The sequence below is a fragment of the Pleurodeles waltl genome, chromosome 10 (genome assembly GCF_031143425.1).
Source record: "Pleurodeles waltl isolate 20211129_DDA chromosome 10, aPleWal1.hap1.20221129, whole genome shotgun sequence".
Lineage (NCBI taxonomy): Eukaryota > Metazoa > Chordata > Amphibia > Caudata > Salamandridae > Pleurodeles > Pleurodeles waltl.
Window position 1 is genome coordinate 614,577,174 of NC_090449.1, and position 23,256 is coordinate 614,600,429.

The 23,256-nt window shown below is 46.2% G+C and overlaps 1 protein-coding gene across 2 annotated transcripts in view; it reads right to left on the reverse strand.

Moving 5' to 3' along the window:
* The window catches only part of ACVR2B (activin A receptor type 2B), a 384,657-nt gene that overhangs the window by 98,684 nt on the left and 262,717 nt on the right, over positions 1–23,256 (reverse strand). For both annotated transcript variants that reach the window (XM_069211087.1, XM_069211088.1), the window contains exon 7: positions 1,064–1,212. In XM_069211087.1, coding sequence (XP_069067188.1) covers positions 1,064–1,212 — 149 coding nt within the window. The remainder of the gene's footprint in view (positions 1–1,063; positions 1,213–23,256) is intronic.

Here is a 23,256-nt window from a genome sequence, read left to right on the forward strand (position 1 = left end):
ACCCTCCAAAAAATAAAAGTAATGAAAAATAAAAGAAAAAAAAATGGCGGGGATAAGGAACACCAAGCGGAGGATGGCAGCAATGGGGAGTCTAGGGAGGGGGGCGGGTGCTGGGAGAGGAAGCGAGCAAAACAAAAAATAAAGCTGGGTGGGAAAAGTAGCACAAGAGGGTGAGAGTAACACGGGCCAGAACAATGGGGCAGAAGTACATAAGGGAGAGCTATAAGCGAGGAAAAGAGTACTACGGATCTCTGGTGGGTAAGCACAAAACAGATGAGGGAAGGACTGGAAAACGCATGCACGGTCATGAAGCATTTAAGCATAACAAAAAGAAATTAGTTCCCTAGAAGCGAGCAGTGGAATAATTCAGTTAGCCATTCAAAAAGAAGGTAAGGAGATTTTATTCTAGGGGAGGGCCAAAAAGGGTAATTGAATTAGCAGCAAACAAGTAAAAAGACAAGAAAGCAAGCCAATGTAAGCAAAGGGAGGTTTCTAAGGAAGCGGTAAGATCTTGGTAAGCCCACAATCGATCTTTCAACACTTGATGGCAACAACATTCCCAAAACTGCACAGTCCAATTTTCAATGTGTGCGTTAGTTTTGTTGCATGATACTGCTAGTTGCTCAAGGAAGCAAATAATTTTTAATGTTATGACTTCACAGTTCAAATACTGTAAAATAAATAATTGCACTAAGAAGAAAGTCACATCTGGGTGGACTTTGGAGGTGCATGGTAGGTCGAATCACTGCAGTTATTTGAGAGTGGACAATAAGTTTAATTAGTACAACATATATATATTTAAGAATAAAACAGAATGCTGATGTACTTTATGGAACTGAGGCTCTAGTATTAGTCTGCCCTATGTTTAAAAACATGTAATGGAAACATTATCACACGATAAAAATTTAAAAGCAGGTCAAAACCAAACGTGGCCTACAGTAAGGACTGAAACCCTAAATGATGGCCAGTAGCAATCACCTCCAATAGTGTTGAAGGGGATATTGATGCTAAATGAATTAAAGACTAACGCAATTACGGGAGATCAGAGTAGTAAAAGACTCACCTGTGTGCAATAGCGGGTTTGTGTCCTTCTCCTTTACACCGGGGAACATCTTCGTGCAAATATGCCAGTCCGCAAGACATTGATTCTGCAATGTGGCAAAGTTCATTCCAGCTGACCACATTCCCCTTTAGATAGTCTGTTAGAGATCCCTTTAAACGTAAATGTTGAAAATTGTTAAAATGTTTCTGAGATATCCAAACCCTAATTTATCTAGCTTTCTTTGTCGAAAAAACACAGCATATTTAGTTTAGAGACTCATTTTTAGGTCTGGCTTATCAACACAACTGTCCATGTACCTTATATGATCCACAGAAAAATTGGGCTTTGGGAATTACTACTGAGATTGGCTTTGGCTACCCTCATAAGTTGTTTTTTTCTGAGTACAACCTTTGATTGGGCAGAAGCTGCGAGTACTGCGGCAAAAAGGCATGTATTGCATCCTAATTGGCTCGTAGAGGGTTTCTGCTCACATAGCAAGGCCACCACTTTCAAATGTAATGACGCTGCGACATAGCACTGGAATTTCTGAATATTTATTGCAGGCATCTAGTTCAGCAGCCATTCTGAGCTTTAGTTTCACTGTAAAAAAATCTGTGTGACTTGTGTGTTTGCTCAAAAACAATACTAACCAAATGTTTTATGGAACCGAAACACTGCTTTAAGTTGCAGTTGTGATACTGAAAACAAACTGAATATTTGGAACTCTTAAGATTGTGTCAATTCATGTCAATGCATGTGCATTGAGGAATCTGCTAAAGCCTCCGGAATGCAATGATGTGTTTAGCATGGAGGAGGATGTTTATTGCAATCTCTCTCCATCAGAGTAAAGCCAGCATACACAGAAGCAGGTATGAGTGACCACCTACGAAAAAGCAGTAGGTGCATAAAGCAGCACTTGCAACTAAAACAAATCTCGATGCAAAGTGCAGCAGGAGGACAGCGAATCGAATACCTTTAAGTGACCAGCATAAGGAGGACCCCTCCCGAGAGCCTAACAAGCACACACCCCACTAATCACAGACTATTTATTAGATCATCAGAATGTAAGGTGTGGTGAGGTGGGATCAAGAGCAACGAGGTGGAGTCTTCCCACTGCAGCCCTCTTTTCCACTAGTATCCATCCATGTCCGCTTCCTCTATTCCAGCACCATGGCAGGCCTCCTTGTGCACAACCTGCTTCAGTTCATTCCAGCCTTACAATTATCTGCACCTCGGCTACCTTCCTACTCTTCTTCCTTACATCCTCTTGCACCTCTGGTTTACCTTTCTCTCCTTGTCAGCCTCCCTACTCTCACGTTTCTAGCCCTCCCAATCGTCCTCCAGAGCTACTCTGATTCTCACCTGCTTCTCCTCCGCTGAACCCAGAACTTCCCTTCTTTTGTGCCCTGCTGAATGACACAGCTACTCTTAATCAGACAGGTGTAGTGGCACCAGGACCTGGGCTGCGGGACCCACCTACATCCCAACCGGGCCGCTTTTCCACTACCCACCTCGTGAAGTCTGGGACTATTTCCAGTGCTTGCATGGGTCTCAGGGCACCCTTGTTCTTCCTAACCATGAGCTCCCACTTGATCCCGCCTGCTTCACTCTTCTTGTGCTGACGGTCCCAGGCCCACTTCTGTCCTAACATCTTCCAAGCCGCCCTTCGGAGGCTTATTTCACCCTTCATACCAATCCCTAGGTTCCCTTCTTTCCTATCCTCTTGCCAGGCATACCTAAGAGTGCAGCAGGTGCAGTGGCACAGGGCCCAAACTATGCATGTCCCATCTGCAAGCCAAAGGGGACTTTTTCCAAAACGCCCACTGGAGAAATTCTGTCCCATTCAGTTGCTTACAAGGGGTCTGCGGCACCCCTGCTAGGCCACTGCAGCTCTGCTACCTCAACACCATGCTCCTTGTTACCAGCCTCCTACCTTTCTCCTCTCCATCCGTACTGTTGCTCCATTTCTAGCCCTGCTGCCTTCCTCTCGCTCTGCTGCACCCCCACCTGTGCACCTCCACAGTCCTCTTTCCTTCTGCTCTCTGCAGTCCTACTGCACCCCCCCCCCCATTAACCCTTCACCCGCCAGCCATGCGGCCTATCTGAGCTATCAACAATTCAGCAAGTGCAGGGACACCTTGGACTAGGGGTGTGAGGGGCCACTGCACGCCAATAGTGACTTTCACCACTAAATTATCAAAATGGGGGACCTTTCTTTCTTGCAGATGGGTCGTGCCATCACTTCTACACTACTCTATCTCCCTGCCATGCACCTTCTCACCGTCCTGAGGCCTAACTGCTCCATCTTTCCTTCCTCGCCATTTCTTCTGCCTTCTTCCAGCCCAACCACCCCTCCATGTTATGCTCTTGTGCGCCTCCTCCCTACTGCTTCTGTTCCTCTCCTCTGCTCCAGCGCTTCCTCTAGCCCCACTGCACCTCTACTCCCAACTCCCATTTCCTCATTGCATGCAGCTTGGAGTGGCTACGAGTAGCCCTCCGCAACCCCATGGTGGCTTTTTTCACTACTCCTCTGCGGAAATGTGGGCCAATTTCCTTTCCTCACACCAAGACCCAAGGCACCCTTGCCACACCACTATCTTAGTTCGTACATTTTACCTAATTCTCAGCTATTTTACGGAGCGGTTACAAAATCTTATATTACAGACCTTGTACACGTCTATGGGATTCCACAAGAGAAACACATAATTGGCCTTACAGTTCAATTAGTAAAATCTAACATATTTAAACATCACTAGATTCATAACATTCAGCATAATCTCACGTATTGATATATTTATTATTTCACTAATTCCCATATTACTGCCCCATACTCCTCATTAGGTTTTCACTCAATCCACATTTATGTTAATTTCATGGATAGAACTATTCATTTTACTGACAAGAAACTATTACTGGTAATAAATACATTTTGCATTTGTAGGGCTGAGGTTTTTTAGACGTCTGCCCAATGGCCATGACCAGTGGAAGACTGCCCAGGCGCCAGAGGAACACTGCCCAAGGGCCAGGGGTAGCCTTTCCCATGATCATGGACAGTGAGCTCAGTTTACATCACAGACCATATGAATTTGAAATATTACTGTTTCATAATGATAAACAATTTGTATGTGCATGTGAGGCTGCACACCCATTTTTTGATGCTCCGGTTTGCAGCTTGCAGTGCTGTAGAATAACATGCGGTGCACACTCCTGCCATCTATTTTTGAGTTCAGAAAAGCAGTAGTTTGTTTTGAGTGAATTGAGGCAGCTCCCCTGAAATCAATAATGAACTGGGACACAGGACTCCTTCCACCTTAGGCGTTTTTTCTTGGTGATGTGCCCCCAAGTTATCGTAGACAAACTGACTTAAGGTTGTAAAAAATATGGAAAAAGTCAGGCTATCAATTTTGGAAATACTAATTTCAAAGTATTACATTTTAAATACCTTGTTCTTTCAATTCGTTTTTTTGCAAAGCCGGATCAAACACACTGTAGTCAAAAAATTTATTTTTATTTTTTTATTTTAACATTTACTCCCTTCCCACAGGGGCCTGGGCTTGCTGGTTGGCTCTCTGAGTACCAGGCAACCCGAGCCCTCCTCTCACACCTGCCCTTTAAGTTTGTGGAGGGAACCCCAAGACAGCCACCTCTATTTTGTGAACTCAGCTTTTTCCCTGTGCTCTAATACAGCCCAGTGATCAAAGATTCCTAGGAGACGTAGGTAAGGAGCCCCCAACTTTTCTGGGAAATCTTATTTGTTTAAAAGTGTTTTGTACTGCTACCCGTGCCTGTTTACTGTAGGCTCTCTGTGTTTCAGGCAGCTTAGCCTTTGTTTTTTTCCTATGACTGTTTGAAATTTCACTCTTAAGTTTGTGGTAAAAACTTCATAAAGCCACCCCCTTTTTTTTTTTTTTTTTAAAGTAAAAAGGCTACCTACACCACAGTGGCTAACCAGAGTGTGTTTAGAAGACTGCTTAAGCTGTTTCTGTGCTTTAAATTGTGTTTAGAAACTGTAAGGAAATGCCTCCTTGGCATGGTTGCCCCCTGACTTTTTGCCTTTGCTGATGCTATGTTTACAATTGAAAGTGTGCTGAGGCCTGCTAACCAGGCCCCAGCACCAGTGTTCTTTCCCTAACCTGTACTTTTGTATCCACAATTGGCAGACCCTGGCATCCAGATAAGTCCCTTGTAACTGGTACTTCTAGTACCAAGGGCCCTGATGCCAAGGAAGGTCTCTAAGGGCTGCAGCATGTCTTATGCCACCCTGGAGACCTCTCACTCAGCACAGACACCCTGCTTGCCAGCTTGTGTGTGCTAGTGAGGACAAAACGAGTAAGTCGACATGGCACTCCCCTCAGGGTGCCATGCCAGCCTCTCACTGCCTAGGCAGTATAGGTAAGACACCCCTCTAGCAGGCCTTACAGCCCTAAGGCAGGGTGCACTATACCATAGGTGAGGGTACCAGTGCATGAGCATGGTACCCCTACAGTGTCTAAACAAAACCTTAGACATTGTAAGTGCAGGGTAGCCATAAGAGTATATGGTCTGGGAGTTTGTCAAACACGAACTCCACAGCACCATAATGGCTACACTGAAAACTGGGAAGTTTGGTATCAAACTTCTCAGCACAATAAATGCACACTGATGCCAGTGTACATTTTATTGTCAAATACACCCCAGAGGGCACCTTAGAGGTGCCCCCTGAAACTTAACCGACTATCTGTGTAGGCTGACTAGTTTTAGCAGCCTGCCACAAACCGAGACATGTTGCTGGCCCCATGGGGAGAGTGCCTTTGTCACTCTGAGGCCAGTAACAAAGCCTGCACTGGGTGGAGATGCTAACACCTCCCCCAGGCAGGAATTGTCACACCTGGCGGTGAGCCTCAAAGGCTCACCTCCTTTGTGCCAACCCAGCAGGACACTCCAGCTAGTGGAGTTGCCCGCCCCCTCCGGCCAGGCCCCACTTTTGGCGGCAAGGCCGGAGAAAATAATGAGAAAAACAAGGAGGAGTCACTGGCCAGTCAGGACAGCCCCTAAGGTGTCCTGAGCTGAAGTGACTCTAACTTTTAGAAATCCTCCATCTTGCAGATGGAGGATTCCCCCAATAGGGTTAGGATCGTGACCCCCTCCCCTTGGGAGGAGGCACAAAGAGGGTGTACCCACCCTCAGGGCTAGTAGCCATTGGCTACTAACCCCCCAGACCTAAACACGCCCTTAAATTTTGTATTTAAGGGCTACCCTGAACCCTAGAAAATTAGATTCCTGCAACTACAAGAAGAAGGACTGCCTAGCTGAAAACCCCTGCAGAGGAAGACCAGAAGACGACAACTGCCTTGGCTCCAGAAACTCACCGGCCTGTCTCCTGCCTTCCAAAGATCCTGCTCCAGCGACGCCTTCCAAAGGGACCAGCGACCTCGACATCCTCTGAGGACTGCCCCTGCTTCGAAAAGACAAGAAACTCCCGAGGACAGCGGACCTGCTCCAAGAAAAGCTGCAACCTTGTTTCCAGCAGCTTTAAAGAACCCTGCAAGCTCCCCGCAAGAAGCGTGAGACTTGCAACACTGCACCCGGCGACCCCGACTCGGCTGGTGGCGATCCAACACCTCAGGAGGGACCCCAGGACTACTCTAAGACTGTGAGTACAAAAACCTGTTCCCCCCTGAGCCCCCACAGCGCCGCCTGCAGAGGGAATCCCGAGGCTTCCCCTGACCGCGACTCTTTGAATCCAAAGTCCCGACACCTGGGAGAGACCCTGCACCCGCAGCCCCCAGGACCTGAAGGACCGGACTTTCACTGGAGGAGTGACCCCCAGGAGTCCCTCTCCCTTGATCAAGTGGAGGTTTCCCCGAGGAACCCCCCCCTTGCCTGCCTGCAGCGCTGAAGAGATCCTTAGATCTCCCATTGACTTCCATTACAAACCCGACGCTTGTTTCTACACTGCACCCGGCCGCCCCCGCGCTGCTGAGGGTGAAATTTCTGTGTGGGCTTGTGTCCCCCCCGGTGCCCTACAAAACCCCCCTGGTCTGCCCTCCGAAGACGCGGGTACTTACCTGCAAGCAGACCGGAACCGGGGCACCCCCTTCTCTCCATTCTAGCCTATGTGTTTTGGGCACCACTTTGAACTCTGCACCTGACCGGCCCTGAGCTGCTGGTGTGGTGACTTTGGGGTTGCTCTGAACCCCCAACGGTGGGCTACCTTGGACCAAGAACTAAGCCCTGTAAGTGTCTTACTTACCTGGTTAACCTAACAAATACTTACCTCCCCTAGGAACTGTGAAAATTGCACTGTGTCCACTTTTAAAACAGCTATTTGTGAATAACTTGAAAAGTATACATGCAATGTTGATGATTTGAAGTTCCTAAAGTACTTACCTGCAATACCTTTAGAATGAGATATTACATGTAGAATTTGAACCTGTGGTTCTTAAAATAAACTAAGAAAATATATTTTTCTATACAAAAACCTATTGGCTGGATTTGTCTCTGAGTGTGTGTACCTCATTTATTGCCTATGTGTATGTACAACAAATGCTTAACACTACTCCTTGGATAAGCCTACTGCTCGACCACACTACCACAAAATAGAGCATTAGTATTATCTCTTTTTGCCACTATCTTACCTCTAAGGGGAACCCTTGGACTCTGTGCATGCTATTCCTTACTTTGAAATAGCACATACAGAGCCAACTTCCTACATTGGTGGATCAGCGGTGGGGTACAAGACTTTGCATTTGCTGGACTACTCAGCCAATACCTGATCACACGACAAATTCCAAAATTGTCATTAGAAATTCATTTTTGCAATTTGAAATTTTTCTAAATTCTTAAAAGTCCTGCTAGGGCCTTGTGTGTTAAGTCCCTGTTTAGCATTGTCTTTTAGAGTTTAAAAGTTTGTTAAAAGTTTGAAATTAGATTCTAGAAACAGTTTTAGATTCTTTAAAAAGTCTTCCAACTCTTAGCAAAATAATGTCTGATACAGAGATGAATGTGGTGGAACTCGACACCACACCTTACCTCCATCTTAAGATGAGGGAGCTAAGGTCTCTCTGTAATATCAAAAAAATAACCATTGGCTCCAGACCTACCAAAATTCAGCTCCAGGAGCTGTTGGCAGAGTTTGAAAAAGCCAACCCCTCTGATGATGACCTCACAGAGGAAGAAATTAGTGACTTGGAGGCCAATGTCCCTCCTCCAGTCCTAAATAGGGAGAACAGGACCCCTCAAGTCCTGTCTCCAACTGTGTTAGTCAGAAATAGTGAGTCCCTCACAGGAGGGTCCCACATTTCTGAAATCACTGAGGATGCTCTCAGTGAAGATGACCTCCTGTTAGCCAGGATGGCCAAAAGATTGGCTTTAGAGAGACAGCTCCTAGCCATAGAAAGGGAAAGACAAGAGATGGGCCTAGGACCCATCAATGGTGGCAGCAATATAAATAGGGTCAGAGATTCTCCTGACATGTTAAAAATCCCCAAAGGGATTGTGACAAAATTTGAAGATGGTGATGACATCACCAAGTGGTTCACAGCTTTTGAGAGGGCTTGTGTAACCAGAAAAGTGAACAGATCTCACTGGGGTGCTCTCCTTTGGGAAATGTTCACTGGAAAGTGTAGGGATAGACTCCTCACACTCTCTGGAAAAGATGCAGAATCTTATGACCTCATGAAGGGTACCCTGATTGAGGGCTTTGGATTCTCCACTGAGGAGTACAGGATTAGGTTCAGGGGGGCTCAAAAATCCTCGAGCCAGACCTGGGTTGACTTTGTTGACTACTCAGTGAAAACACTAGATGGTTGGATTCAAGGCAGTGGTGTAAGTAATTATGATGGGCTGTACAATTTATTTGTGAAAGAACACCTGTTAAGTAATTGTTTCAATGATAAACTGCATCAGCATCTGGTAGACCTAGGACCAATTTCTCCCCAAGAATTGGGAAAGAAGGCGGACCATTGGGTCAAGACAAGGGTGTCCAAGACTTCAACAGGGGGTGACCAAAAGAAAGGGGTCACAAAGACTCCCCAGGGGAAGGGTGATGAGACAACCAAAACTAAAAATAGTAAAGAGTCTTCTACAGGCCCCCAAAAACCTGCACAGGAGGGTGGGCCCAGAGCCTCTTCACAAAACAATGGGTACAAGGGTAAAAACTTTGATCCCAAAAAGGCCTGGTGTCATAGCTGTAAACAGCATGGACACCAAACTGGAGACAAGGCCTGTCCCAAGAAAGGTTCCACTCCAAACTCCCATCCAGGTAACACTGGTATGGCTAGTCTCCAAGTGGGATCAACAGTGTGCCCAGAGCAAATCAGGGTCCACACTGAAGCTACTCTAGTTTCTGAGGGTGGGGTGGATTTAGCCACACTAGCTGTCTGGCCGCCTAACATGCAAAAATACAGACAGCAACTCTTAATTAATGGGACTAGAATAGAGGGCCTGAGGGATACAGGTGCCAGTGTCACCATGGTGACAGAGAAACTGGTTTCCCCTGGCCAATACCTGACTGGAAAAACTTACACAGTCACCAACGCTGACAATCAGAGAAAAGTACATCCCATGGCAATGGTTACTTTAGAATGGGGAGGGGTCAATGGCCTGAAACAGGTGGTGGTCTCCTCAAATATCCCAGTGGACTGTCTGCTTGGAAATGACCTGGAGTCCTCAGCATGGGCTGAGGTAGAACTAAAAACCCATGCAGCAATGCTGGGTATCCCTGAACTGGTGTGTGTGAAAACAAGAGCACAATGCAAGGCACAGGGTGAACAAGTAGAGCTGGAGTCTGGAAGAATGGCCCAGCCTACCAAGAGGAAAGGAAAGTCAGTTGGGAAACCAACTGCAACACAGCAAAAGAAAGGGAACCTCTCTTCTCAGGAAGAAGTTCTGCCCTCTGAGGGAACTGAGCCTTTGGAGCTTGAACCTTACCAGGTTGAGCTCTTAGGCCCAGGGGGACCCTCAAGGGAGGAGCTGTGTAAGGGACAAGAAACCTGTCCCTCTCTTGAAGGCCTTAGGCAGCAAGCTGCTGAAGAGTCCAAAGGCAAGAAAAATGGAACACATAGGGTCTATTGGGAAGATGGGCTCCTGTACACTGAGGCCAGAGACCCCAAACCTGGTGCCACTAGGAGAGTGGTAGTGCCTCAGCTGTTCAGGAAGTTCATTCTAACATTGGCCCATGACATTCCCCTTGCTGGACATTTGGGACAAACCAAGACGAGGGAGAGGTTAGTCAACCACTTCTACTGGCCCAATATGTCCAACATGGTTAAGGAGTTTTGCCTCTCCTGCCCCACCTGTCAAGCCAGTGGTAAGACAGGTGGACATCCAAAGGCCCCCCTCATTCCACTTCCAGTGGTGGGGGTTCCCTTTGAAAGAGTGGGTGTGGACATAGTTGGTCCACTAGAACCTCCCACAGCCTCAGGAAATATGTATATCCTGGTAGTAGTGGATCATGCTACCAGGTATCCTGAAGCTATTCCCCTTAGGTCGACTACTGCCCCTGCAGTAGCCAAGGCCCTCATTGGTATCTTTACCAGAGTGGGTTTCCCTAAGGAGGTGGTGTCCGACAGAGGTACCAACTTCATGTCAGCATACCTAAAAAGCACATGTGGAATGAGTGTGGAGTGACTTATAAATTCACTACACCATACCATCCACAAACTAATGGCTTGGTTGAGAGATTCAACAAGACATTAAAAGGCATGATCATGGGGCTCCCAGAAAAACTCAAAAGGAGATGGGATGTCCTCTTGCCATGTCTGCTTTTCGCTTACAGAGAGGTGCCACAGAAGGGAGTAGGATTCTCACCCTTTGAACTTCTGTTTGGTCATCCTGTAAGGGGACCACTTGCCCTTGTTAAAGAAGGCTGGGAGAGACCTCTCCATGAGCCTAAACAGGACATAGTGGACTATGTACTTGGCCTTCGCTCTAGAATGGCAGAGTACATGGAAAAGGCAACCAAAAACCTTGAGGCCAGCCAACAGCTCCAGAAGTTTTGGTATGACCAAAAGGCTGCACTGGTTGAGTTCCAACCAGGGCAGAAAGTCTGGGTTCTGGAGCCTGTGGCTCCCAGGGCACTCCAGGACAAATGGAGTGGCCCTTACCCAGTACTAGAGAGGAAGAGTCAGGTCACCTACTTGGTGGACCTGGGCACAAGCAGGAGCCCCAAGAGGGTGATCCATGTGAACCGCCTTAAGCTCTTCCACGACAGGGCTGATGTGAATCTGTTGATGGTAACAGATGAGGATCAGGAGGCAGAGAGTGAACCTCTCCCTGATCTTCTGTCATCAGACCCAAAAGATGGCTCAGTAGATGGAGTGATCTACTCAGACACCCTCTCTGGCCAACAGCAAGCTGATTGTAGGAGAGTCCTACAACAGTTTCCTGAACTCTTCTCCTTAACCCCTGGTCAGACACACCTGTGTACCCATGATGTGGACACAGGAGACAGCATGCCTGTCAAGAACAAAATCTTTAGACAATCTGACCATGTTAAAGAAAGCATCAAGGTGGAAGTCCACAAGATGCTGGAATTGGGGGTAATTGAGCGCTCTGACAGCCCCTGGGCTAGCCCAGTGGTCTTAGTCCCCAAACCTCACACCAAAGATGGAAAGAAAGAGATGAGGTTTTGTGTGGACTACAGAGGGCTCAATTCTGTCACCAAGACAGATGCCCATCCAATTCCAAGAGCTGATGAGCTCATTGATAAATTAGGTGCTGCCAAATTTCTAAGTACCTTTGACTTGACAGCAGGGTACTGGCAAATAAAAATGGCACCTGGAGCAAAAGAAAAGACAGCATTCTCCACACCTGATGGGCATTATCAGTTTACTGTTATGCCCTTTGGTTTAAAGAATGCCCCTGCCACCTTCCAAAGGTTGGTGAATCAAGTCCTTGCTGGCTTGGAGTCCTTTAGCACAGCTTATCTTGATGATATTGCTGTCTTTAGCTCCACCTGGCAGGATCACCTGGTCCACCTGAAGAAGGTTTTGAAGGCTCTGCAATCTGCAGGCCTCTCTATCAAGGCATCCAAATGCCAGATAGGGCAGGGAACTGTGGTTTACTTGGGCCACCTTGTAGGTGGAGGCCAAGTTCAGCCACTCCAACCCAAGATCCAGACTATTCTGGACTGGGTAGCTCCAAAAACCCAGACTCAAGTCAGGGCATTCCTTGGCTTGACTGGGTATTACAGGAGGTTTGTGAAGGGATATGGATCCATTGTGACAGCCCTCACTGAACTCACCTCCAAGAAAATGCCCAAGAAAGTGAACTGGACTGTGGAATGCCAACAGGCCTTTGACACCCTGAAACAAGCAATGTGCTCAGCACCAGTTCTAAAAGCTCCAGATTATTCTAAGCAGTTCATTGTGCAGACTGATGCCTCTGAACATGGGATAGGGGCAGTTTTGTCCCAAACAAATGATGATGGCCTTGACCAGCCTGTTGCTTTCATTAGCAGGAGGTTACTCCCCAGGGAGCAGCGTTGGAGTGCCATTGAGAGGGAGGCCTTTGCTGTGGTTTGGTCCCTGAAGAAGCTGAGACCATACCTCTTTGGGACTCACTTCCTAGTTCAAACTGACCACAGACCTCTCAAATGGCTGATGCAAATGAAAGGTGAAAATCCTAAACTGTTGAGGTGGTCCATCTCCCTACAGGGAATGGACTTTATAGTGGAACACAGACCTGGGACTGCCCATGCCAATGCAGATGGCCTTTCCAGGTTCTTCCACTTAGAAAATGAAGACTCTCTTGGGAAAGGTTAGTCTCATCCTCTTTCGTTTGGGGGGGGGTTGTGTAAGGAAATGCCTCCTTGGCATGGTTGCCCCCTGACTTTTTGCCTTTGCTGATGCTATGTTTACAATTGAAAGTGTGCTGAGGCCTGCTAACCAGGCCCCAGCACCAGTGTTCTTTCCCTAACCTGTACTTTTGTATCCACAATTGGCAGACCCTGGCATCCAGATAAGTCCCTTGTAACTGGTACTTCTAGTACCAAGGGCCCTGATGCCAAGGAAGGTCTCTAAGGGCTGCAGCATGTCTTATGCCACCCTGGAGACCTCTCACTCAGCACAGACACCCTGCTTGCCAGCTTGTGTGTGCTAGTGAGGACAAAACGAGTAAGTCGACATGGCACTCCCCTCAGGGTGCCATGCCAGCCTCTCACTGCCTAGGCAGTATAGGTAAGACACCCCTCTAGCAGGCCTTACAGCCCTAAGGCAGGGTGCACTATACCATAGGTGAGGGTACCAGTGCATGAGCATGGTACCCCTACAGTGTCTAAACAAAACCTTAGACATTGTAAGTGCAGGGTAGCCATAAGAGTATATGGTCTGGGAGTTTGTCAAACACGAACTCCACAGCACCATAATGGCTACACTGAAAACTGGGAAGTTTGGTATCAAACTTCTCAGCACAATAAATGCACACTGATGCCAGTGTACATTTTATTGTCAAATACACCCCAGAGGGCACCTTAGAGGTGCCCCCTGAAACTTAACCGACTATCTGTGTAGGCTGACTAGTTTTAGCAGCCTGCCACAAACCGAGACATGTTGCTGGCCCCATGGGGAGAGTGCCTTTGTCACTCTGAGGCCAGTAACAAAGCCTGCACTGGGTGGAGATGCTAACACCTCCCCCAGGCAGGAATTGTCACACCTGGCGGTGAGCCTCAAAGGCTCACCTCCTTTGTGCCAACCCAGCAGGACACTCCAGCTAGTGGAGTTGCCCGCCCCCTCCGGCCAGGCCCCACTTTTGGCGGCAAGGCCGGAGAAAATAATGAGAAAAACAAGGAGGAGTCACTGGCCAGTCAGGACAGCCCCTAAGGTGTCCTGAGCAGAAGTGACTCTAACTTTTAGAAATCCTCCATCTTGCAGATGGAGGATTCCCCCAATAGGGTTAGGATCGTGACCCCCTCCCCTTGGGAGGAGGCACAAAGAGGGTGTACCCACCCTCAGGGCTAGTAGCCATTGGCTACTAACCCCCCAGACATAAACACGCCCTTAAATTTAGTATTTAAGGGCTACCCTGAACCCTAGAAAATTAGATTCCTGCAACTACAAGAAGAAGGACTGCCTAGCTGAAAACCCCTGCAGAGGAAGACCAGAAGACGACAACTGCCTTGGCTCCAGAAACTCACCGGCCTGTCTCCTGCCTTCCAAAGATCCTGCTCCAGCGACGCCTTCCAAAGGGACCAGCGACCTCGACATCCTCTGAGGACTGCCCCTGCTTCGAAAAGACAAGAAACTCCCGAGGACAGCGGACCTGCTCCAAGAAAAGCTGCAACCTTGTTTCCAGCAGCTTTAAAGAACCCTGCAAGCTCCCCGCAAGAAGCGTGAGACTTGCAACACTGCACCCGGCGACCCCGACTCGGCTGGTGGCGATCCAACACCTCAGGAGGGACCCCAGGACTACTCTAAGACTGTGAGTACAAAAACCTGTCCCCCCTGAGCCCCCACAGCGCCGCCTGCAGAGGGAATCCCGAGGCTTCCCCTGACCGCGACTCTTTGAATCCAAAGTCCCGACACCTGGGAGAGACCCTGCACCCGCAGCCCCCAGGACCTGAAGGACCGGACTTTCACTGGAGGAGTGACCCCCAGGAGTCCCTCTCCCTTGATCAAGTGGAGGTTTCCCCGAGGAACCCCCCCCTTGCCTGCCTGCAGCGCTGAAGAGATCCTTAGATCTCCCATTGACTTCCATTACAAACCCGACGCTTGTTTCTACACTGCACCCGGCCGCCCCCGCGCTGCTGAGGGTGAAATTTCTGTGTGGGCTTGTGTCCCCCCCGGTGCCCTACAAAACCCCCCTGGTCTGCCCTCCGAAGACGCGGGTACTTACCTGCAAGCAGACCGGAACCGGGGCACCCCCTTCTCTCCATTCTAGCCTATGTGTTTTGGGCACCACTTTGAACTCTGCACCTGACCGGCCCTGAGCTGCTGGTGTGGTGACTTTGGGGTTGCTCTGAACCCCCAACGGTGGGCTACCTTGGACCAAGAACTAAGCCCTGTAAGTGTCTTACTTACCTGGTTAACCTAACAAATACTTACCTCCCCTAGGAACTGTGAAAATTGCACTAAGTGTCCACTTTTAAAACAGCTATTTGTGAATAACTTGAAAAGTATACATGCAATGTTGATGATTTGAAGTTCCTAAAGTACTTACCTGCAATACCTTTCGAATGAGATATTACATGTAGAATTTGAACCTGTGGTTCTTAACATAAACTAAGAAAATATATTTTTCTATACAAAAACCTATTGGCTGGATTTGTCTCCGAGTGTGTGTACCTCATTTATTGCCTATGTGTATGTACAACAAATGCTTAACACTACTCCTTGGATAAGCCTACTGCTCGACCACACTACCACAAAATAGAGCATTAGTATTATCTCTTTTTGCCACTATCTTACCTCTAAGGGGAACCCTTGGACTCTGTGCATGCTATTCCTTACTTTGAAATAGCACATACAGAGCCAACTTCCTACAGAAACGGTCTGAATTTCTGAGTGCGCGACAAGGAGTATTTCAGTGGTTTTTTTTACATTCTCTCCCATACCTGGAAAGTAGACTCTGCTAGCTTGGAAGTGTGGATTCAGCCTGTCTGTATCCAAGGAGATTCTGAAAAGAGCAGCAGCTCCCTCCTCCCTTCCCACAGGGGCTGGCTTGGGCTTCAGTTAATTTGGCCCATATATGTTTCTATTGGTTGCTGCATATAGTGTTGTGATAGGTTGTTAGGATTCGTATTTCTATTGGCTTAAGGATTAGAATTAGTGATGTGATAGGTTGATGGATTGGTATTTTATTGGCTTAAGGATTAGGGTTGGTGTTGTGATTGGTACTAGGGTTGAGATTCGTTTTTGTTTCTGGTTTTAGGGTTGGATTTGTGATTGGGCCTAGGGTTGAGATTCTTATTAGTTCCTGGTTTTAGGGTTGGGGTTGTTATTTGTACAAGGGTTGAGATTTTGATTGGTTCCTGGTTTTAGGGAAGGAGTTGTGATTTGTTCTAGGGTTGACATTCTTATTGGTTCCTGATTTTAAGTTTGTGATTGGTACTAGGGTTGAGATTCTTTTGGTTCCTGGTTTTAGGGTTGGTTGTCAGGATTAGGGGTATGATTGGTGAACAGGGCTGGGTCTCCAATTGGTTGTGGGATTTAAGGTTACAAATCTGATTGGTTAGGACTAGGTTTCTACTTGCTGATAGGGCTATTTAAGCCTAGGGTTCAGGGCGACTTAGGCCCAGGCGTCGAGGCTTAGGGTGGAGAGGGCAAGGGCATTTGCCTGTTTAGGCTTGTTCGGGTCGGGCCTAGAGCCAGAAATGCTGCCCAATTTTCAATTTACCAGAAATGACCTTACTCCCATACATATCCATCAAGATGCAAACACATTATCAGCATAGATATCCAACTCATGCATCACAAACTGACCTCATACAGATTGTAGTGTCTCATCAACCAACACAAAACCCCATACACCACACCTATACACACATCTACCACAGTAAAACATCTTAATTCTCACACCAAACACTACTCTCTCCATTCCCACTAACACAACCTGCTAACGCCCACACAACACAAACCCACATTATACATTACTTTCAGCCATCCAGATACACACTCCCTGTTCATACAAACCAAAAGCACTATCCTCCATTTGCTCCTGCCAGACCATCTTTTATCATGACAATATATAAACCCAGCCATCCAACACACAATATACAAACACCCTTCCCCTCTCTTCACCAGTTACACACAACCATACAATCCGCACACTCCACTCAACCAGACATATTACTGCTTCCAGTCATCACAACTAACACAAACACCCCTGCCACATTGATCCCCTCTTACACATCTCAGATACATCTCCAAAACAAATCAAAACCCCCTACAATACCCTAATGCCACTCACCAGCGCTAACTCACATACAAATCCTTCACAGAAAACCACATCAATATCTCCTCTTACTATTCCACAAAAACAGACCACACACATCAGCACATCAAAATAACACAAATTTTCATTATACTTTCCATCACTCCCACCCTCATGACTGCACAAAGAATACAAATCCTGACCAATCTTTACCCTTCCATTCTCACTCTTCACAAACATCTACCACAAGCACCCCAACACAGCAACATTCATTTACCCGCATCTCATCCATTGCACAATTCAGAGCCTTACATTATGATCCACATGCTCCTCCACCACCCCTGACCCATACTCCTTCCACACTAAACAGATGCCAACAAAATAAACATGCAACTCCTAACAACTTCGCATTACCCTTGTCTATTATATAATAAGGCTACTCTCTAAAAAAAAAAAAAAAGTACACCCTTCATGTTTATCTCAGCCACGGAGTCCACCACTGACACACACAGACCCAACTTAAATGCCTCCTAAACCTGCTGGAAGAGGAATACTACATTGAAAAACAGGACTATTGTGACTCTCACACAGTTATCAACTATCCACACACCTGCTACAAGCTCAAAATATACTGCTCACCCTTCTCCAAAACAAAACGCCGCCATTAACACACATTTTCTAAACTGCCTGCTCATAAATGCTTGTTCACTAAAAAACAAGCACCACATCTACAACCTGCTCATGGACACACAACCTGACCTACTATTCATAACAGAATCATGGGTGGGAGATGGCCTGGCTCCAGTGTTGCATGAAGTAATTCCTATGGGCTATCAAACCATCACACTTAACCGTATAGGCAAGAGAGGAGGTGGACTAACTATTATATTCAAACAAGCAATATATCTCGGTAAAACAGACATTTCCATACAAGGTTTTGAGGCCCTCCTCACCAGATACAACCCTACTCCGACTTCCTCCTGTAACTTTCTTCTCCTTTACAGACCTCCACCTAACAACATTCCCAGTCGCTTTTTTAGATACAGTCTCAAACTTTATTATATTATACTCAAACCTATGCATTCTTTGGGACCTAAACATTTGGTTTGACAAACCCAATATGCCCCTTCTAAAAGCTATCACCACTGGCCTAGTCGCATTGAACCTACATCAGATTGTACACAATCGTACACACATTGCTGGACACAACTAGATGTAATTTTTTAAAAGCATCAACTAGTTACCGTTCAGAGCATCACGCAAATCACATGGTCATACCACCATTTGATAACTTTCCAACATAAAACACCACAAATCCACACACCCCACAGCAATTTACATACATGCATCTATCGACCTTGGGGCAAACTACATTTTGAAGACTTAGAAGCACAACTAACAGCCAACACAGATCTAGATACAATTAACAAAAACAACACCTTGGAGAAACACAGAACTTAAAAAGATAAAGTAACAAATCAGAAGGTTGCAACGGACCTGGCTCAAAACAAATAACATTCAAGACAAACTGCAGCTACATAAACTTAACAGAATATACAAATCATCAATCAAAAAAAGCTATTAAAAAAAAAAGGTACTACTCGGACAGAATTCTAAATGCTAAATCTGCAACCAAATAATTTTACAAAATTCTCAATGAATTTGAAAACCTAAATGTGTGGAAGGAAGTCATCCCACTACTCAAAATTTCACAAACAAACTGGCAACTTGTTATACAACCAAGGCAGTCACATTGGACTCCTATTTAAAACAGAAAGAAAGCATCAGCACCAACCCCTTTCCTAAAATCACCTCTAAGAATAAACTAACCCAGCCTCTAAACTCTTTCAAACAAATATCACAAGGTGAATTTATGGATTTGGTCAAAGCAAGCAGGCCTTCCAGTTGCCCTTCTGAACTTTGTCCACCACACATATTCAAGAACATTATTTTATCTACTTCTACTGCCACACCAGTAAGAAGAAGAATCAACAACTCTAACTACATGACCCCAACAACTACAGACCAATCACAAATTGACCTTTTCTGGGCAAACTAACAGAAACAGCAACATTTGCCCAGATGTCACAATTCTTCGAAGATAATTCCATACTTTTAGACTACCAAACAGGATCCCACCCAAGGAAGAGGCACTGAATTCAATCAATCAATCAGGGATTTGTAAAGCGCACTACTCACCCATGAGGGTCTCAAGGCACCACTGAATTGGCAGTCATAGCAATCTGGGATGATCTTAAAAACACAGATGACCGCAAAGGAGTTGCTGCACTGCTTCTCTTGGACCTTGCGGCTGCCTTCGATACTGTTGACCATGACACCCTAATTCAAAGACTCCACGAAGCAAGCATAGAAGGGACTGCTCTCAACTGGATTACATCCTACCTTTAAAACAGAACTAATATGATCTATTCTCCCGCCTTCTCGTCTAAACCCTAGCTCACAAAAGCAGGGGTCCCCCAAGGATCAATCATCTCACCTTTGCTTTTCAATATCTACATGACATTACCAGAATTGATCAATGATTTTCAACTCACATGCTACAACTATGCTGATTACACACAAATACTACTTAAACTGGAATGCCCCAAAGACTTTGAAAACTCAGAAAATCGTCAGTTGCCTCAGAGTCGTTGATCAGTGGATGACTTGGAGCTATCTCAAACTAAATGCTTCCAAAACAGAAAAACTCACGAGGTGACTGGAAAAATTTTGCCCCACTGTGCACCTGGCATGATGAGCTCGGACCACCGCCTCAATTATCCAAGGAAGTTAAAAAAAACTTGGAATTATCATGGATTCCAAGTTAACAATGAATGCCCAAGTGGACAAATTAGCACAAATAAGCTTCATCACCTTGAAGACTCTGCGACGCATCTTCCCCCCTGCCTCGGATTTCCACACAAGGTGCAGGCTACTAGCTCTCATGTACTATCCAAACTGGATTATACCAATGGCCTCTACCATGGATCATCTCTATCTATTATGAAAAAAAAACAACGTATTCAGAACTCCGCTGCCAGGCTACTATAACATGTAAAGCCACAAGCCCACATCACCCCGCCCCCCCCCCCTTGAGAGCATTACACTGGTTACCCGTTGCCAGAAGATAGACCTTCAAGCTGCTTTGTATCACCCACAAAGCTATACATGGAACAGAACCGCTTTTTCATCAGGAATAAAAATAAAAAAATACATTCAACAAAGAAACCTCTGCTCAAGATTGGCACCACGCCTCAAAACACCACCATATATGGAAAATACAATAGGTGGTACATCCTTCTCCGTTCAGGCAGCCAAGCAATGGAATTCATTACCTCCAAATATAAGATCCACGCAAACTATCTTGTCTTCAGAACACTAATCAAGAGTTGGCTCTTTCCCCTATAACCACCATGCTCAAACAGCAATGGACTGCATCTACCGGTGTTGATACATATTTTGTATATATTCTAGAAATATATAGTTCTTTAAGAAATAGGTATCACTAGTATGTCATAACAGTAAATTATACACATACTCTTTAAACCGGTTTCATAAATGTATATTTACTCATGGTTAAATATATATGTGTGTGTATATGTATGTAAGGAAATGCCTCCTTGGCATGGTTACCCCCTGACTTTTTGCCTTTGCTGATGCTATGTTTTGATCTGAAAGTGTGCTGAGGCCTGCTAACCAGGCCCCAGCACCAGTGTTCTTTCCCTAACCTGTACTTTTGTTTTACACAATTGGCACACCCTGGCATCCAGGTAAGTCCCTTGTAACTGGTACCCCTGGTACCAAGGGCCCTGATGCCAGGGAAGGTCTCTAAGGGCTGCAGCATATCTTATGCCACCCTGGGGACCCCTCACTCAGCACAGACACACTGCTTGCAAGCTTGTGTGTGCTGGTGAGAACAAAACGAGTAAGTCGACATGGCACTCCCTTCAGGGTGCCATGCCAACCTCACACTGCCTATGCAGTATAGATAAGTCACCCCTCTAGCAGGCCTTACAGCCCTAAGGCAGGGTGCACTATACCATAGGTGAGGGCACCAGTCCATGAGCACTGTGCCCCTACAGTGTCTAAGCAAAACCTTAGACATTGTAAGTGCAGGGTAGCCATAAGAGTATATGGTCTGGGAGTCTGTCAAACACGAACTCCACAGCACCATAATGGCTACACTGAAAACCGGGAAGTTTGGTATCAAACTTCTCAGCACAATAAATGCACACTGATGCCAGTGTACATTTTATTGTAAAATACACCCCAGAGGGCACCTTAGAGGTGCCCCCTGAAACTTGAACCAACTACCCGTGTAGGCTGACTGGTTCTAGCAGCCTGCCACACTCGAGACATGTTGCTGGCCACATGGGGAGAGTGCCTTTGTCACTCTGTGGCCTGTAACAAAGCCTGCACTGGGTGGAGATGCGACCTCTGAACCCTCAGAGGACTGCCCTGCTTCAAGAGGAACAAGAAACTCCAGAGGACAGCGGCCCTGTTCCAAAAAGACTGCAACTTTGTTTCAGAGGAGCAGATTTAAAGACCCCTGTAATCCCCGCAAGAAGCGTGAGACTTGCAACACTGCACCCGGCGACCCCGACTCGACTGGTGGAGAACCAACACCTCAGGGAGGACCCTCCGGCGACTCCGAGACTGTGAGTAACCAAAGTTGTCCCCCCTGAGCCCCCACAGCGACGCCTGCAGAGGGAATCCCCAGGCTCCCCCTGACCGCGACTGTCTGACTCTAAAATCCCGACGGCTGGAAAAGACCCTGCACCCGCAGCCCCCAGCACCTGAAGGATCGGAACTTCAGTGCAGGAGTGACCCCCAGGAGGCCCTCTCCCTTGCCCAGGTGGTGGCTACCCCGAGGAGCCCCCCCCTTGCCTGCCTGCATCGCTGAAGAGACCCCTTGGTCTCCCATTGATTTACATTGGAAACCCGACGCGTGTTTGCACACTGCACGCGGCCGCCCCAGTGCCGCTGAGGGTGTACTTTTTGTGTGAGCTTGTGTCCCCCCGGTGCCCTACAAAACCCCCCTGGTTTGCCCTCCGAAGACGCGGGTACTTACCTGCTGGCAGACTGGAACCGGGGCACCCCCTTCTCTCCATTGAAGCCTATGCGTTTTGGGCACCACTTTGAACTCTGCACCTGACCGGCCCTGAGCTGCTGGTGTGACGACTTTGGGGTTGCTCTGAACCCCCAACGGTGGGCTACCTTGGACCCCAATCTTAACCCCGTAGGTGGTTTACTTACCTGCAAAACCTAACAATACTTTACCTCCCCCAGGAACTGTGAAAATTGCACTGTGTCCACTTTTAAAACAGCTAAATGTGTTTTATGTAAAAAGTATATATGCTACTGTAATTATTCAAAGTTCCTAAAGTACTTACCTGCAATACCTTTCAAATGAGATATTACATGTAGAATTTGAACCTGTGGTTCTTAAAATAAAACTAAGAAAATATATTTTTCTATAACAAAACCTATTGGCCTGGAATTGTCTCTGAGTGTGTGTTCCTCATTTATTGCCTGTGTGTATGTACAACAAATGCTTAACACTACTACTTTGATAAGCCTACTGCTCGACCACACTATCACAAAATAGAGCATTAGTATTATCTCTTTTTGCCACTATCTTACCTCTAAGGGGAACCCTTGGACTCTGTGCATACTATTCCTTACTTTGAAATAGTGCATACAGAGCCAACTTCCTACAATATATATATGTGTGTGTGTGTGTGTGTGTGTATACATATATACGTGTATGTTATTCTATGCTTAACATGTTCGTAAGTCACTGAATAGTTCCTAGATAAGTTGTTATATTAGATGCTTATGAATCCCTGCTCCTGTTTTGATATCACATTGATCAAATGTTTTATTATTATAAGCATTTCACTATTCAAAAATTGAGGAAAGGTAAATAAATGTTAGAAAAGTACAGTTATTAACTTTAAATATTACAAATCTAGAAAGTCTGTGTTTATACAATACTACTTTTCTTCTCATATTAGGCCCATTACTATATTCCTTGAACATTCTCTTACTATTTATTTACATATCTATTTATTACTCTAGTCCTACTGTACTAGAGAAAAATTAAATAAAAATACAATAAAATCTATACATAAAATTAAAATTACAAACAATTAAATTAACCCCTTCGCTGCCAGGCATTTTACCCGTCAGGTGCGCCACGCCTTTTTTTGGCTATATGGGGCAGTTCACGCTTAGGCCCTCATAACTTTTTGTCAAATTTACGTCCTTTTTTCCAACATCCAAGGGATTCTAGAATTACCCAGAGTTTGTGGGTTACCCTGAAGGAGACCAAGAAATTAGCCAAAATACAGTGAAAATATCGT